Below are 18,899 nucleotides of genomic sequence, written 5' to 3'. Positions count from 1 at the left end.
GAACTTTAGAAGACAAAAAAAATTAACTAAAAGTACGACCTTCTGTCTATCTTTTTTATTTTCCTTAGACTCATTACCCTAGATTATAATCAACACCTGAACAATAGTGTCCCACTGAGAGCAGGAGAACAGGCGTGTGGGCTGTAAGGCGAGACAGACAGAGCTGGGCTCCCCCTCCCCCCCACCACATCCTGGCTGGGGATGCCCGGCATGTTGTTTCGTCCAGCGTGCACAGAGTAGGCTGGCTGCAGGCTTCACAAATCTTCCCCTAGTGCCCATGACGATGCTAGTTCCCTTCTTCTGAAAGGGGACTAGCATCCCCCTCCCCACCACCAGAACGCATGGTTGCTATGTACTCTCACCCCCAACTGGCCCGAGGAACTGGTCTCAGTCAGGGGCCTGGCTGACCTGACACAACCACAGGGTCTCGCTGCCCGGAGAAGGGGTGGGCATCGGAGCCAGGCTGAGAGCTGCCCCCGGCATTTTTCTAACTGGCGTTAGGAGACACTCTTCCTGTCCAGTCACAGAGCTGTGAGGCCTTCTGCCCACAGCTGGCAATGACCTCAGCAGCAGGGTGTTTGAGAGAACAGAGGCGGTGTGGAGGGAGGCCCGGAGAGACACCGCGGGTACCGGAGGCCCTAGTCTTAGCGGCCCCCTTCTCTGCTCCAGGGTCACCAAACATCGGCCAATTAACCACCTTGAGAGGAGAAAGAGAATTTCTTTGGGTTTCTATCACTTTCAACTAGATGAGTTCTAACTTTAACTCTGAAACTCAGTTCCCTTACCTGCAAAACTGGGAAAATAAAACAAGAGCCCTATCCTCCCAGGGCAGTTGGGGAAATATTTTAAGTACTTTAGCAGTGTGTCTTAAGAACAGAAAGGGACGCCTACAATAGCACTCATCCCAAAAGACCACTGCCAGACTGTGAAGTCATTCTCAGTTCCTCTCTTTGTCACAGCCAACACGACAGCAAGTAGTGTTGGCTGTACCTTCAAATTACGTCTAGAATCCAACCACTTCTCGAAATCTCCACTGCCACCACCCTGGTCCAAGCTGGGATGTGAACTACTACACACAACCTCCTAACACCCCCTGCCTCTGCTCTGACCTTGACATTCTATTCTCCACACAGCAGTTCGAGCAATCCCACTAAAACGTTGGTCAGAGAGATGAACACACTCCAGCGGCACCTCACCCCACTCAGCGTGTATGTCAGCTGTCCCCGACCCAGCTGCAACTTCCCTCGGCGCCTCTCCTGTTCCTTCCCCACACTCTGCTCCACACCAGCCCTCTTGCTGGTCCTTGACAGCCCCCAGGCTCGCAACCCAGGGCTTCTGTACTGGTTTCCACTATCCAGGACATTCCTTTCTCAAATATATTCAAGCCTTGCCCCTCCCCGCCCCCGTTAGGTCTCAGCTCCAAAGGCCACCCTCTCTGTGAGGCGGTCTCTGTTTAAAACTGTAGCCATGCCCCAATCCATTTTCCTGTTTATTGTCTCTCTCCCCTTTCTAGAATGTAAGCTTCTGACAGCGAGGGGTTCTGACGGTTTTGTTTCCTATTCTTCCCAGCACATAGCAGGCACACAATAAATATTTGCTGAATGAACGAATGAATGAGTTTGTTCTCATCCCCTTTTCTGGGGCTTGGGCGGGGGTGGTAAACATGGACTACAGCGGGGAAAAAATGTGGAACTCTTACAACAAAACTTCACACTTACTTGGCACAGCGTACCCAGTGTGTATGTCGGTACAAGGAATATAAGAAACGCTGGCGATACATGTTCCATACTTTGATGGATTTGTCTTCAGAGGCTGTAGCTAGAAACTGGCCATCAGCTGAAAAGTCTACACTTCGAACTGGGGCTGTATGAGCTTTAAATTCAGAGGATTTCCCTCTCCTGTAAATAAACAGTTTAACATTTATAACACGGGATTTCACTATAATCAATATGTAATCAGCATACAGACTTTGAAACATGTAAAACAGTTTAACACCTACAAAAAATTAACAAAAGTATGAAAAGTTTCTTCATCAACACTCTTTAAAGCTGGTTTTATTAATTAAAGTCACAACTGATACTTAACAGGAAAGATCCCGGTGGTCCCACCCAGAAATGCACTTGCTATTTTTGTTTTAATTGGAAGCTAGAGAATATTTTGAACAAATCTTGACCATGAATTTTAAGTTCCTGTTGTTCCTCTAGAAAGAGCAATAAATAGTTTAAAGAACCTGCAACCTAGAAAAGCTGAGACAGATGAAATGAAGAGCTCCAAGGAAGTGTTTTCAGACTGGGGCGGTGTGGAACTTGTGTGGACCAGCAGTCTGGGTTGGGAGGGAAGAGATGCCCTTATGCCTTTTTCCCCTCTACAGAACATAGCTCTGGGTGAGCTGACGCTCCTGTTTCCACTTGTGTTTTCACCCACCAGCAATGAGAACTCAGACCCCCGGGGTATATCTAAGGCCTTGCTTAGGCCAGGCCCAATCTTATACTCATAAGCAAAACAAAGGACACATGGTAATAACATACTCCAGTTCTCAACACTTTGAAATTTCAGATGCTGCTTCTTTTTCTTGACTTGGGTGAGAAAAATAGAACAGGAAAAGAAAAGATGGAGAAAATAATGTGTGGCATTTAAGAAGCACCAGGAAAAAAAAAGTTAAAATAGTTACAGGCGGGCTAGCAGAGAGCACTGGAGTTCAAAGGTAGCATTTGGAAAGTACTACTTTGTGTCAGCATTCCAAAGTTCCCAAGACACTTCAGAAAGTGTCTTTCCATTCAGAAAGTCGTATTTATATATAACTGTTTGAAAAACATCGGGCAACAGAATTTGCAGTGAGAAGTGATACTCAACTGTTCCCCTTCTCTTCCCACATTCAGTAGGTCAAAAAACAGATTCAGTGATAGTGATATTGCTATCACTTCCCAAATACCCTTTCAACACCTGTTCTTTCTACCCCAGCTATGCTTACATTAAGGTAGATACACCCTCCGTATCCTTCACTGAGATTATCGCAAAAGCGTCTTAACTGGTCTTCCTGCTCTAATCTTTTATCCCCCTCCAGTCACCTACATACTGTGCTTGCTACCTCCATAGAAGTGTCATTCTAAGCATATAAATCTCAGCATAAATGTGTCACTGGCTGCCCTCCAAGAAAAGGTACAATGCCCAAGTTCTTCAGCAAGGCATCCTGCCGTTACACTGAACTTTGGACTCAGAACAGTCCCCAAGCTTCAAACACACCTCTGTCTTTGCTAGATTACTTCCTCAACCCCAACCCCCCTTGACCAACCCAAGCAGGCTTAATTGCTCCCTATCTGCAACATCTATTTTGCTTATTACATTATACAGTACTTAAAAAAAATAGACCTGTTTCTCTTCTACTAAGCCATGAGTTTTTTTGTTTTTTTTAGGACAGGAATGATGATTTATTCATCCCTATAAGACCAGCATCTAGCACAATATCAGGTATATAAAAATAGCTCAATACATTTTGTTGAATTCCACTGGGAAGAGTCACTACTTAAGGTTCTTAGATCCATCCCGGCTTATCCCTCCAGTGGTCTGTAGAAGGTAAAAGTGACTTTGTCAAAAATTTCCATCACATGATACATGATATTATACCAGGCAAAACCTAAAATTGATTTTTTTTTTTTTTTAAATAGGAAGGAACATTCAGGGTCTAGTTCAGTGAAGTTTCAAGGGAAAGTTCCCATGAGCGGCAGTTAGGAGTATAGTTTGGCCTGAATTCAAGAATACAGCCTAGAGAAAACAAAGACAAGACTGGCATCTGCTATGACCAGGAAGCCAGGAGACAGTCCGAATCATCGGAATCTGCCCTGCTCTTTAGTTCTACACTCCACACTCCAGCAGGCTATCCGGCTGGACTTCTTTCTAAAGGGCCCACCTCTTGGCTATACTCTGGTGTGACCCCTGGACCCGGTCTCAACAGGAAGACGTAAGAAACCACAATAGGAGTGCCTTGGGCTTGCTGTGCTGTGGCTTAATTGCTTTGTAGCTCCTCATCTTGCCTTGACATTGGCTCTCTGCCTACACATATTTACATCCCCTTTGTGCCCACATTCTCTTGACTGCCCACTGTGATGAACTCCAGGCCAGAACTGCTTCCATGCTTGTTCCTACTATTCTCCCCTAGCCTGCCAGTCACCAGGTGTGGTGTTGGCGAGTAGGGCCGCTTACTCCCTCTCATCCCTCTACGCACATGCCACTCCTCCCCACACGAGGGGGAATCTACCGATTCTCCTCCTGAATCTGGGCTGGTTGTGACTTACTTTGACCGACAGAATGAGGCAGAAGTGACACTAGAAGTGTCAGACCTAGCCCTTCAAAGATCCAGCAGCTTTCATTTTTACTGTCCTAGAACCCAGCTGCCAGGATAAGGAAGTCCTTATCCGGGTGCAGAGAGAGCAAATGGAGGACCAGGTGCCCCAGCCAACAGCCAGCACCAGGCCACAGGTGTGACTGAGGTGCTGGACTTGCCAGCTTAGTGAAGTTGAGTAACAGCCAACATCAAATGGGGCAGAAGAACCATCCAGATAACCCACACAATTATGGGAAAGGACAGTTAACATACTAAGTTAAATTTTGAGGATGGTTACGCAGCAATAACTGATGTATCAGTCTCCATCCCACTGCTATGACCCATGATTGCCCTGGCCCCACGATGCTATGATTTAGAAAGAGGAACCAGAGACATCTACTCAAGCCTGACTGTGGCACTTAGATTAGCCCATACAAATTAATGATTTTAATTAATTTAAATAATACACACAAATTAGTGTGCTTTTGGCGTCTCTACCCTTGTATATAGTTTAGTCACTGAGAGTTCCTTGAATTTGTAAGGGCAGACGGAAGCTTGTTGCGCTGAAGACATTAGAACCACTAGCCCTAAATCCTCAAAGTTAAGGATTTTAGAAAACACTTTCCCTTTTGGACCCCAAACCAGTCTCCCTCCCTCGCAGCTCCCCTGTACGTTGCCACCCGGAGTGTCATGAGAACATGTCGCTTCTCTTCAGTAGTTTTCACTACCATCAGGGTGATGTTCAGACTTCTCAGCCTGGAGTTTCCCTTGGGTGGTGGCAGAAAACAGAAGTGCCTCCTGGCAGGAAAATGCCCTGTGAACGTCCACGTGGGGGTGCCTGACACTGTTCAGTCACGTACCACGAATCAAGTCCTGCCACAATAGAGCCAAGGCAAATGCTCAGATTCTTATTCTCTGAGGTATTTGTGGGGAGAAATGATATGATGTGTGGGATTTGTTCTAAAAATACTCTAGCTTAAAAAAAAAGGAGGAAGGGCATGGATGGAGCCACTGATAACTGCTATAAAGATAGCTGCTGGAAGTGGCGGAGGAGAATGGGGGAGAGGTCGTTGTGCTGTTCATTCTGTTTTCATGTGTGTTTGAAAACACATAATTAAGAGTTCAAAAAAAGAAAGTTCAAAAGCTTTTTAAAAAATCATGGCTTCCCTCTGCCTGCCACTCCCTCTGCTTGTACTCACTCTCTCTCCCTCTAGCAAATAAATTAAAAAAAATCTTTTAAAAAAAATCATGGCTCAATAATTGCTTAAAATAGATAAGCTATCAGCTAGGATTTAAAAAGCCTCTTATAGAGAGATTTGTTACAACAGGATAGGAATGCAATGATTTATACATTTGTCAGAAACTTTCTTTAGCCAGAAAAGTCCGGAGCCCAATAATGAATGATGTGCACCAAAGAATAGTTCTGGCTCAGGGATTAATAGATATCCAGAGGCCCCCAAAAGATCCACAGATGGGTGATAGTAGGTTAATAAATGATAAAATTTCAGTTATACATGTCAATGTGTATCTCTCTGGGGAGACAATCTGAAGTTCACAACAGATTTATAAAGGGATTGATAACCATACCCCTGCCAAAAAAAAAAAAAAAAAAACCCTAAGCATATTTCCATGGTTAGAAATAGGTTTCAAATGGAAGAGATAATTATGAGTTAAAGATGAGGAAAAAAGGGTAGGAAATAGTTTGCTAACTTCATGACAAGAGCAACACGTCCTGCATGTGACTCAGACTAAGGGCAGTGCAGGCAACCAGGAGTTCAGGCATTCCCGAGAAGTACAGAAGGAACAGCCAGGCTCATTTTCTTTCACATTCCTACATCCAGAGCATATCAGGTATTTCTTTGTTTCTCTTACTTGTCAGGAATCCAGAGTCTAACAGTTCTGTCCCGTGAAGCAGATGCCAACAAGTTTCCAAGTGGGGAAAACCGCAGGCTGGTGACAACATCCTTGTGACCCACATATCTGAAAGCCCTGGCTTGTGGCTTGCAATTCCACAGCATGAGAAATGTGTCCCAAGAAGCAGTAGCTATCAGGAAAGGGAAGAAGAACCACTGAGTGTTAAAATGCAAATGTACGCATGTCTCATTACAATGGGCAGCCTATCTAGTATCAAGAGGTCCAGGTAACAGAGGGGTTGGAGGTTGCAAGGCTGACCAGGTAATGGAAAAAATATTTTAAAAAAGCAACCCAAAGCTCCATCATTAATGTGCAAGTTTGGCTGCGTCCTATGCAACCACCAAGTCAGGATTACTGGCCCCTGCATCTGGCCGGAGCTCGATGACAATTTACTAGAAGGCGGCAGCACAGCGTAACACAGTCCACAGGACTAGAAGAAGTTTTGGCTCTAACTCTCAGGGTGACTGGGAAAGTTACTTAACCTCTGGGTCACAAAGACCAAATGCTTTTCCTGAGGGCTGGATGAGATGATTTTTTAAAACTGTTTAAGTGAAGAGAATTTCACACTTAAGAGGAAACATAAGAAGAGTATAAAGAAGATTTATATACCCCTTTGCCAGATCTACCTGATGTTAATGTTGTGCCCCATTTGGTTTGTAATTGACTCTTATGCTCACTTGTGCTCACTCCTTCTCTCCATATGCAAGTGAGCGAGTGAGCTCTCTCATTCTCTCTCTCTCTCTCTCTCACACACACACACACACACACACACACACACACACATTTTTCTTTCCCCGAACCATTTGGAAGTAAATACACCATCATAGCACCTTTATTCCTAAATACTTCATTGTGTTTTTTTTTTAAGATTTTATTTATTTATTTGAGAGAGAGAGAGTGAGAGAGAGCACGAGAGGGTAGAGGGTCAGAGGCAGAAGCAGACTACCCACTGAGCTGGAAGCCCGATGAGGGACTCGATCCCGGGACTCCAGGATCATGACCTGAGCCAAAGGCAGTCGCTTAACCAACTGAGCCACCCAGGCGCCCTTCATTGTGTTTTTCTAAGAATAAGGATACTCTCTTATGTGCCCATAGTACCATCAACTTCAGGAAGTTGATTATTGACAGTACTTTAATCTACCAAGTTTTCCAGTTCGGTTAACTGACCCAGTGATATCTTTTATTGCTGGATAAGGTGATCTTGAAAGTCTCTTCCTGCTCTGACATTCTACAATTAATAAAAGAATTGTATATGTCAAACAACAGCTTAAGGCTTTAAGGAAATAAAAACAAATGCAACCAATGGTGGACATAAATGTCTCAGACAACGAACGAACAAATAAACAAATGAAAGATCAATCTAACTCTTGCCCCCAAATCAAATTTTATATATGCATACAGCCCCCAAATTACCCCAATAATAGGAACCAGGTCAATAAGAATCACTGTCTAGATTGCAGAATTCTTAGAAAAAAATGCAACTTTATAAACTTGAAATACAATTAGTATTATTGTTAGAAGAGAATATAAAGTCACTGAAAACCTTCTAATTTCTTTAGCCATAGATAAAATTCACCTGGACTTAGGCTATGCATTGTTTCCATGTAAAATAGCTAAAGTGAATTTTAAAGTTTCAGGCTATAATGCTGTATACTACCCCCTTTTTAAAAAATACAAAAAGCTGATGTTCTACCACAATGTATAAGATTATTAAATATTTATATTAAAGTCTGAATTATCTGGAGCTAATGTAGACAAAATAGGGAAAACAATGAATTATCACATGCATTACACTCAGGATCCTATTCGAGTTCTCAAGTATTATGCTGCAAATAAGATCTACAAAAAGAAGACACAATCCCTTGCCTCAAGGAACCACAACATCATAGAGGAGACAGTTCATTAATATCATACACATTCAGAGGACTTTTACAAATTATTCATTCTATTTTTTGTACCTCCCACTCCTCTTTATCTACTGTGCCCACTCCCCCACTGGCAAGCACACTATGTTCTTTGTATTTATCGGTCTGTTTCTTTTTTTGTTTGTTTGTTCATTCGTTTTGTTTTTTAGATTCCATGTGTAAGTGAAATCATATGATATTTGTCTTTATCTGATTTATTTCACTTAGCATAATACCTTTGAGGTCCATCCATGTAGTCACAAATGGCAAGATTTCATTCTTTTTATACGGCTTAGTAATATTCCAGTGTGTATGTGTGTGTGTGTGCGCGCGCGCGCACGTGCGTGCACATGCGCGTGCGCGTACACGTACGTACCACATCTTTATCTGCTCATCTATCAATGGACACTTGGGTTGTTTCCATATCTTAGCTATTGTAAATAATGCTGCAGTACACATAGGGGTGTATGTATCATCTTAAATTAGTATTTTTATTTTCTTTGGGTAAATACCTAGTAATGGAATTACTGGATCATATATTTCTAATTTTTTGAGGAATCTCCACACTGTTTTTCATAATAGCTGCAAAATTTATGATCCCATCAAGAGTGCATGAGGTTCTTCTTCATATCCTCTCCAACACTTATTTCTTGTCTTCCTGATTCTAGCCATTCTGAGAGGCTTAAGGGGATATCTCGTTGTGGTTTTGATTTGTATTTCCCTCGTAATTAGTGATGTTGAGCATCTTTCCATATGTCTGTTGGCCATCTGTATGTTTTCTTTGGAAAAAATGTCTATTCAGCTCCTCCTCCCATCTTTTAATCAGATTATTTGTTTTTGGGGTGTTGAATTGCATAAGTTTTTTTCTATATTTTGGATATTAATCCCTTATCAGATATATCATTTGCAAATATCTTCTCCCATTCACTAGGTTGTCTTTTTGTTTTGTTGGTGGTTTCCTTCACTGTGCAAGAGCTTTTTATTTTGGTGTAGTCCCAATAGTTTATTTTTGCTTTTGTTTTCCTTGCCTAAGGAGACAGATTCTAGAAAAATGTTGCTAAAGTTGATGTCAAAGAGACTACTGCCGATGTTTTCTTTTAACAGTTTTATGATTTCAGGTCTCACATTTAGGTCTTTAGCCCAATTTTTTCACTGAAATTGAATTTTTATTCCAAATGACTGCAATGGCTAGAAAGACAACAGAAAAAACTGAAAATGATTTAACTGGAAATTAGAAGTAGTTGATTTCAGGAGAGCAAGCAATGACAGCCTGGCATTCTGATAACAGTCATAACTAAGAAAGCATAAAAATAATCCATGTCCTTCTGACACACAATCTGGATGTGCAGCACGTACAGCAAATAACATCAAAAGAAAGAAAGGAGGAAAGAAAAGAAAAATAGGGGACAAATCCACAAAATTCCAAACCTCAGAAATTAACATTCATTTAAGCACACAGTAGTGAAGGTTTTTGTAGCAAAACTTTTTCATAGTTCTTAAAAGGGAAGTCTTCAAAAGTACTTCTTCAAATTCAAAAGCTAAAAACAATGAAGAGAGAACAGTTACACTGGCTTAAAAGAGCTGCTGGCCGTCACAAAGATGACGATCAGTCCTACTTCCAAACATAGTGAGATCTGATGAACCCAACAACAGAACGGAGAGGCCGCCTGGTAGGCACTGACGTCACCGTGAAACAGTTCATTAATAATATCATACGTGTTCAGAGGATTTTTCATATATTCTTCATTCTTAGTGTTATGTGGGTGGCTAGTGATCCTTCCTGAGGAAAGGGCCTTTTTTAAAAATATTTTATTTATTTATATGGGAGAGAGTACGCATGAGTGGGGAAGGGCAGAGGGAAAGGGAGAAAAAATCTGAAGCAGACTCCGCACTGAGCATGGACCCTGAGATCACAACATGAGCTGAAACCAAGAGTCCAACGCTTAACCGACTGAGCCACCCAGGTGCCCCTGGAAAGGGCATTTGCACATAGACTTGGTGCAGTGAGGATTGATTCGGGCTGACATGTGGAGGAAGAATGCTCTCTGGGCAGAACAAACTGCACGCATGACCGCCCAAGTCAATAATGTATTTGAAAGACTGAGGAACAGCAAGGAGACCAGCATGTCCACAGTGGAGAGGAGAAAATGAGAACAGTGGGGTGAAAGCCAAGAAGAAAGCAGATTCCAGGCAAAGAACCATGGTAAGATGTGTCTATTTCATGCTAAGTGCAGTGGGAAACCTTTGAAGGACTTTGAGCAAGGGGGGGGAGTCTCATGATCTGAGTTCAGAAAATTACCACTCTTACAGTAAGAAAAGGATGGTCTTTACAAAAAAATGATGTTGGGTCACCTGGATATTCATAAGGGGGAAGAATGTATCTTGACTTTTACATTTTATACTAAACAGAAAAATAATTCCATGTATAGATCTAAAAATGTAATAGGTAAAACAACACATTTAGACTAGAACATAGGAGAATACCTTCATGACCAATGAGTAGGCAATAAACAGGACATGAAAATGATTAAATTACTAAAGTTACTAAAGGAAAAGCAATAATTTGTACTACACCAAAATTAAGAAACTGTGTTCATTGAAAACGACTACCAAGTGAGTGAAAAGGCAAGCCACAGAGTGGAAGAAGATATTTACAATACATACATCCCACATTGAACCCAGGACCTGTAAAGAACCCTACAAATCAGTAAGAAAGGGCAAGAAAATAGGTAAAAGGCCTAAATAGGTACTTCATAAAGGAAGCTATACAAATGGTCAACAAACGTATGAAATGGTCGCTCGGCAAATGGAAATGCAATGAATGAGACAGCACTACACACTCGTCCGAATGTCTACAATTAAAAGATATATAATACCAAACCTGGATGAGGATGTGGAACACCTGGACCTCTCATATAATGCTGAGGGTCATAACCATTTTGGAAAACTGTTTTGATGTATCTGCTGAAGCCGAATATACACTTACCGTTTGACTCAGCAGTTCCACTCCTAGGTATATTCCTGACAGAAACTCTTATGTATGTTTAGCAAAAGGCACATAATAATAATGTCTGTGGCAATATGATCCAAAATGGACCAAAACTAGAAACCCAACTATCCATCAAAGATGGATAAACTGTCGTGTATTCATACTGTGTACCTCCTGGGTAATGAAGTTTCATTTATACGAAGTTCAAGGAGTAGTAAAACCCATCAGTGGAGTTAGAAATCAGTATACAGATTATTGGGGGGCAAGAAGGGAGGACAGTGGCTGCAAGGGAGCACAAGGGGGACTGCTGGGGGTACTGGTTCTGGGTGTTGGTTAAATGGGCATGTCACATTGTGAAAATTTATCAAGTTGTCCAATTTGGTTACGTATCTATTCCAATAAAACATTTAGAAAAAAATCTAAAATATCACTGAGTGCTCTGTGCAGAATATACAGGCGGCACGGAGACAGAATTGAAGAAGGTGGTGGTTTAGACTAAACTGGAGGCCATGGAAGTGGGAGGAGTCAAAATTAAGATATATTTAAAGGTAGGGGCACCCGGGTGGCTCAGTCGGTTAAGGGTTCAACTTGTGATTTTGGCTCAGGTCATAACTTTAGGGTCGTGAGACTGATCCCTTTACTGGGCTCTGTGCTGGGTGTGGAGCCTGCTTAAGATTCTCTCTCTCCTCTCCCTCAGCCCTCCCCCAGCCCCAAAAGATATATTTAAAGGTAGAGCCTGTGCAGCTTGCAACAGGATTCAATGTAAGGAAGAGAAAAAGCAGCAGCAAAGGTGCCAGGCTTTTGGACTGGACACCCAGATGAATCTTAGGGCCATCTAATAAAATCAGAAAAAACAGAAGAAAAGGAAGTTGGTGGTGTGGGAATCGAGACTTCTTTTTTAGGACACAGTAAGTTGGAGATGCCCATTAGACATACAAGTGGAAATGTCAAGTAGTGGGAGGGGTATACTCACCTAGAGCTCAGGGAGAGATTTCAACTGTCCATTGTAATGGTTAAAAGAGCAAACTATAGAATTAGACTCCCTGAGTTTATCACTTACCAGCTATGTGTCCCTGGGCAAGTTACTCAGCCGGGACACTCCATCTGCAAATGAGGTGTTTAAAGTATTAAGAGAAATGATACTTGTAATTCATGGCTGGCACACAGAAAACACTCAAAGGTACCTCTTATTACTATTGTTTTTGGTACTGTTAGCCACAGCAGCAGTCTAGTGCAAGGACACTGGATAGGATCACCCGGGAAGTGAGACTAGATGAAGAGTAGGGTGAAGATACCTAACCTTGAGAGAAGGAAGAGCAAAGGAAGGAGCCATAAATAAAATAGGAGGGGACAAGCAGATTTTGCTGTCCAGGAACTCAAGAAGTATTCCAAGAGGGTGACGAGCTGTATCCAACACTTTAAAGAGATTTAGTAATGTTAGGCCTGAAAAGGACCAGCTACATAATTTGTGGGGCCCAATATAAAATGTAAATGTGGAGGCCCTTGTAGAAAAACTGTTAAGAATTTTAAGACAGCGAGGGGCGCCTGGGTGGCTCAGTCGTTAAGTGTCTGCCTTCAGCTGAGGTCATGATCCCAGGGTCCTGGGATCGAGCCCCGCATCGGGCTCCTGCTCGGCAGGAACCCTGCTTCTCCCTCTCCCACTCTCCCTGCTTGTGTTCCCTCTCTCGCTGTGTGTCTCTCTCTGTCAAATAAATAAAATCTTAAAAAAAGAAAAAAAAGAATTTTAAGACAGCGATAGCAGGACATTAAACCAGGTGTGAGACCTAAATGACTATATAGGTCATATGCCTTCAGAACTGGTCCTGGGCCTGAGGACCAACTATTGGTTTGGCAATAAGAACTGTGTCAGTGAAGTGGCGGGATCAGAGCTGGAGTGGTGTGGGTTAACGAGAAAATGGGAGGGAAGCAGTGCAAAGAGTTAATGTACACAATCGATTTTTTTTTAAGATTTTATTTATTTGTATGAAAGAGAGAAAGAGAGAGAGAGAGCACAAGCAGGGGAAGCGGCAGGCAGAGGGAGAGGGAGAAGCAGGCTCCCTGCTCAGCAGGGAACCCGACATGGGGCTCGATCCCAGGACCCTGGGATCACGACCTGAGCCGAAGGCAGACGCTTAAACGGCTGAGCCGCCCAGGCGCCCCTGCAATTGATTCCTTAACTCACTGAAGGTTTACAGGGTCCCTAACACTCAATATGTATGCTAAGGAGACCAGGAAAAGATGGTATTATAGGATGATCATGGTGATGCCACAATTAATGGGGTGAGGGCAGGTCAGAGGGATAAGTCTAAGAAGCTTAACTGGGAAGGAGACACAGGGCAGGCCTTGAGCCTTCACATATTTTGTCAGAAAAGGAAAAGAGCATCTCAACCAGAGTGGATGCTCAAAAATTATAAAATTAGAGTCGATGGCTACATGCCCACATAAAGCAATGCTTGTTGTTCTCATGTGAGGTCCAGTGAAGAGAAGTGAGAGAGCAGAATGAACAAGTGGTTCATAGGACAACGACAACCTGACCTCCGGGCAAGATGGCACTTCAGAGGCCTATTAATTATGAAATACCAGAAGCAGAGATGTCCCAGGTAACACTGTGTGGCTTAACGGTACACTCCATATTTCTCCCAAATTCTTCGTCCTTACTTCCTTAATCTGATCCCACCAAACTCTCATACCATGGTAATAAAAGGTATTTGACTATCAATATCAATGTTGTATAGTGTCAACGTGGAATTTGCTTTCATACATTTCTACTGAGCCACACCTTATATAAACATTACCACATAATTTAAAATGTCAAAGCTTGTAGCATTCGTCATCTGAATGGTCTATTTTGAGATAAAATGTCAAAGGCAGGAAGTTTAGAGAAAAGGTTAACTAGTAAATCCACTCATTTAAAAAACTATTTATATTCTATAACAATAATTCACTGTTTCAAGAAATCCTCATTAGGACAAAAGAAAAAACAAAGTCCGTGCTCACCTAAGTCAGTGCTGAGTCTCTGGAGGTAACAAGGAACATACTAATGGAGAACATGTTTGCTTTCCATAATGCCCAAAAGTTACTATGTCACCTTAAGTAGCAATAACTTTAGTCAACCCAAGATCTCTCACTCCTTGATTTACCCAAAACTGAAGTTATTTAGAGGTTTGCTCTGTCAAGAATACCATATCCTAGAACGAAATGGTATTGCCTCCAATTTTCAAGTTTGTTGTTGAATTATCTTTTCTATTGGTAATATATGTACATGATATTGGTATTTACCAAAATCTCCTTCCAGACCTTGGCCACCCAGTTCCCCTGCCTAGAGGCAACCAATGTTAGCCACTGCTTGAATACCTTCCTATATGCTTAAATAAATACATGTCTATTCACATGTCTTTTTTTTTTATTTATTCATGAAAGACGCGAGAGAGAGAGAGAGAGAGAGAGAGAGAGAGAGAGGCAGAGGGAGAAGCAGGCTCCCAAGGAGCAGGGAGCCCAATGCGGGACTCGATCCCAGGACCCTGGGATCATGACCTGAGCCGAAGGCAGATGCTTAACCATCTGAGCCACCCAGGCGCCCCCACATGTCTTTTTTATACAAATGGTAAAATGTTACTCCTGACATTCTGCATTTTGCTCCTGCATCTTCTTCTCCACTAGCCCACTTAGGATAATATATTGGAGGTCATGTTTTCTCAGCACATAGAACTGTCTTATTCTTTTCCTCCCTAGTTTTGATAAAACTTTATTTTGATAATTTCAAGCTTACAGAACAGTTACAAAGTTGGTACAAGAAACTCCCTTATATCTTCTACCTTAGATTTTTGTCTTTGTTGACATTCTATTTGCTTTATATTCTCTCTCCAAACACTCTTACATATGCATATCTTAACTATTTGAAAGAAAGTTAGAAATATCATGTCTCTTTACTATCAAATACTTCAGTACACATTTCCTAAGAACAAGGATATTCCATTGACATAAATCATAGTATAGTTAACAAAGTCAGGAAATTAAATGCTATTTAATATATTCTTAATACTTATCCGCCCTCTATATATATATAGGCCTTGACAATTAAAGCTATTTTCCCCAGCCCATGGTGTAACCCAAGGATATGTACTGTATTAAGTGCCAAATGTCTTTGGTTTCCTATAAACTGGGAAGATTTCCTAAGTCACTTTTTCTCTTTATTGACCTTGATATTCTTAAAGACTACAGATCTGTTATTTTTGTGGGATGTTCATCAATTTTTTTCCTGATGCTCCTCAGGATTAGATTCAGGATACTTATTTTTGATAGGAGATCCACAAGTTTTTTTATACCATTTTCATATTAGGGTGTATGTGATGTCTGTCTGCCCCAGACACTTGGTTTAAGTTTGCCTGGTAAACTTAGTATTGTTCCCTTCTGTAATCAGTAAGTTGTTTGTGGGGAGATACTTTAGGACTATATAAATACCCTATTCCTCAATAAGCTATCACAACTAATTTTAGCATCCTGAATGCTTTTCTAACCCATCCTTCTTTCCATAATTTACTAATTAGAAATTATATTAATTTGGGCGCCTGGGTGGCTCAGATGGTTAAGCGTCTGCCTTCGGCTCAGGTCATGATCCCAGGGTGCTGGGATCGAGTCCCGCATCAGGCTCCCTGCTCCTTGGGAGCCTGCTTCTCCCTCTGCTTCTCTCTCTCTCTCTCTCTCTCTCCTCCTCTGTCTCTCATGAATAAATAAATAAAATCTTTAAAAAAAATTATATTAATTTAACAATGAACTAATATATAATTTGTTAATTTATTATTGCAAGGAAGAACTTCCCCTTTTCCTCTATTTCTCTATTTATTCATTAGCTTATTTTATCAATACGGACTCAGATTATAATCCATAGCTATCATTATTTATTTTGACTCTCATGCTATTCCAAATTCGGCTAGTGAGAGCCCCTTAAACTGGCCTCTGTGACCTTCTCTAATATGTGTCCCTCATTCTTGGAGTACTCCCTTCCAGAATCACTTCTAGAACTCTGATCTCTGCTGCCTCCACTCAGCTAGGATGTCACTGCTTTGGCTCTACCTGATCGTGGGCTCACCTTGTGTGTTTCCCTCCTTGCAGGGGTCATCACAGCTTTGCACTCTCTGTTGTTTAATGCCTGAATACAGTTGCCTTGTATATTTTGTCTCATTTTACAGTTGTTTTCAGGCAGGTGGGCAATTTTGGTTACCAATTACCCTGTCCTGACTGGAGATGGAAGGATGCCTTCTTCTTTTTAATAGCCACATAGTATTCTATTGTGTAGCTACACCTTAACTTATTTAACCAGTCTACCCTATTTAGGTTGTGTACAGTCTTGCCCTTTCACAAATGATGCCGTACTGTACATGTGTCATTTATGATGTGTGCAAGTACATCACTGGGATCAATTCCTTAAAGAATTATGAATGGGTCAAAGAGTACATGTTTTTAAACTTACAAAAAGGTCTGTGATCACAATATAGTATCTTTCACAACTTTATACATTTGGATTATATCCCCCTTGGGCTTTTCCATCCCATATTCAAGAGAGTCCCAATAATTCAGGTCACCTTCATATAGAAATTCTTGAATCTTTCAACTATTTCAGAGTTCCTTCTATATATTTTGGACCCTGATTATGTCCCACTTGTACTTCACTATCAGAAGTAAACTCAGATTTCTAGTTTGAGGGCACCACAATTTTGTACTTCCTGTTGCATTTCCAGGTTCGTGCTTGTCTTTGGGTCACAAAAGAAACTCCAGGCTGCCTTCTTCAAGGAAAAATAAACAAGGACATCTTCTAAGGAAATCTATAAGAAGGAGTTTTCTATAACTATTTTTAAGAAAAGAAAAAAAATATAATTCCCAAGCATACACATCTATAAACTCTGATAAGAGAAGGGGGGCCAATAAAAAGATAATATTCTAATCTTCACTAGATAAACTTTAATACCTATCTAATACTTTCAGAATTAGTTTGTGATCTCCAAGCACTGTGTAATAATATAAATAAATGATGGCACTAACTGAACATTCCTCTGCCCTGAATGAGGGACTATTTAATCATGTTTTCCTTCTCGCTGACACTAAGTAATTATCTTACTAGTGTAGACATGGTCTAAAAGGAGCTGTGGGTGCTTTAAAAATAATCTTTAGTAATGACAATCTGGGGAAACTTAATTTAACTTATTCAAATTCCCTATCTCTATGAGGATGGACAATTATAACAACATGCACCTTTACTGAGTTGTTACTATGGGCCAAGCACTTTTAAAGACTTCATAAGCATTATTTTATTTAATCATCACAATGAGGCAGGTAAATATAATTAACCTCCTTGTACAGATGAGGAAAGAAATAAAGCTTAGCAAGGTTAGGTAATTTGCCCAAGGTCACGGAGGCAGAAAGTAATGGGAGTCCATTTTTAACCCAATTCTATCAGACTCCAAAGCCTGAGCATTTAACCAATAACGGACTATCTCCATTAGAATCACTGGGAACCTTATTTAAAATGTGTAATTCCAGGGGCACCTGGGTGACTCAGTCAGTAAGCGTCCAACTCTTGGTTTTGGCTCAGGTCACGATCTCAGGGTTGTGAGATCGAGCCCCAAAGTGGGCTCTGTGCTCAGTGCAGTCTACTTGAGGTTCCCTCCCTCCCCCTCTCGTGTACACTCTCCCTCTCTTTAAAATAAATAAATAAATAAATAAATAAATAAATAAATAAATAAATAAAAAAATTATTTAAATTTGTATTTCCAGCAAATTAAGCATTGTCTGGGGTGAGACCAAGGAAGTCTGATGTACATCAAAACTAGAGAAATATGGCACTCTGCTACTGCCTCTCAGTGCATATACTAGATCACTTTAGCACTACAGAGTAATTTTTTGAACTAGAACAGTAGGAGAAACTTTAACAAAGCTACTACACAGGTTGCCATCAAGAACCATAATAAGAAAAATATTTATGGCAAACTTTTACTATGGTTTCACCATGGGGAAAACAACTTAAAAATTCCAAATTTCATTCTGGTCCTATTTGAAAGAAAAGAAAAAAGAAAAGAAAAGAAAAAAAGAGGAAGGAAAGGAAAGGAAAGAGGAAAGGAAAGGAAAAGAAACGAAACGAAACGAAACGAAACTTGTTCTTTATCATCATTTATTCTACAAACAGCCCAAAGGCTAAATAGGGATTGAGTCAATGACAGGATAACCTTGAAAGAAAAAAAGGGGGGGAAGTGACAACTTCAATGTTAAAATTATATAAATTTAAATCAAAACTTCTAAAATGCAACTCAGATTCTACAAACCACGTGACAGTACTTTTAAACTCTCCTAATGTTTAAATAAACTTGAGTGCTGCCCTTTGGGAAGGTAGCCTAATGGAAAAAATGTGGCTCCAGAATCAGACTGCAAACCAGGCCCAGCCAGGCTATAGAGCTTCAGCAAAGTCACTGAACCTTCAAAAGGGATGGAAACACTTCACCGGTTACTGTTTCTTCCCATTCCCCTGTCCTCTGATCCTTCCCAACCCACCCTGTGAAACCCAAGAGCCCAACACCTTCTAAAAGGTTATCAAGTATAAACCTACCACACTTTATGCTCTATTTCCTCCAGTCATGACCAGAAGTTGAAGCCTTGAGCCCCTCTGGTCATCAATCACATGTACTCACTCCCATAATGCTCTGAATGTCCCCTTAGCTGACCCTAACACCTATGCCTTCTCTCCTTTCCAAAAGTTACCACTCAGCCAGAGGAACACCCA

At 41.2% G+C, this 18,899-nt stretch overlaps 1 protein-coding gene across 6 annotated transcripts in view; it reads right to left on the bottom strand.

The window, feature by feature from the left end:
- The window catches only part of POC1B (POC1 centriolar protein B), a 100,958-nt gene that overhangs the window by 70,546 nt on the left and 11,513 nt on the right, over nt 1–18,899 (bottom strand). For 4 of the 6 annotated variants that reach the window (XM_025881260.2, XM_025881261.2, XM_073900529.1 and 1 more), the window contains 2 exons: nt 6,194–6,365; nt 1,719–1,898 (listed from right to left, as the gene is read on the bottom strand). In XM_025881260.2, the coding sequence (XP_025737045.1) occupies nt 1,719–1,898; nt 6,194–6,365 (352 nt within the window). Of the gene's footprint in view, nt 1–1,718; nt 1,899–6,193; nt 6,366–12,188; nt 12,233–18,899 lie in introns of all 6 variants that reach the window. The other 2 variants (XM_025881262.2, XM_073900530.1) reach the window with 2 other exon arrangements.

This window comes from Callorhinus ursinus, unplaced genomic scaffold, assembly GCF_003265705.2.
Source record: "Callorhinus ursinus isolate GAN/ISIS: 27379988/994484 unplaced genomic scaffold, GSC_fseal_2.0 scaffold14, whole genome shotgun sequence".
Taxonomy (NCBI): Eukaryota; Metazoa; Chordata; class Mammalia; order Carnivora; family Otariidae; genus Callorhinus; species Callorhinus ursinus.
This window is presented reverse-complemented; position numbering and strand designations above follow the sequence as displayed.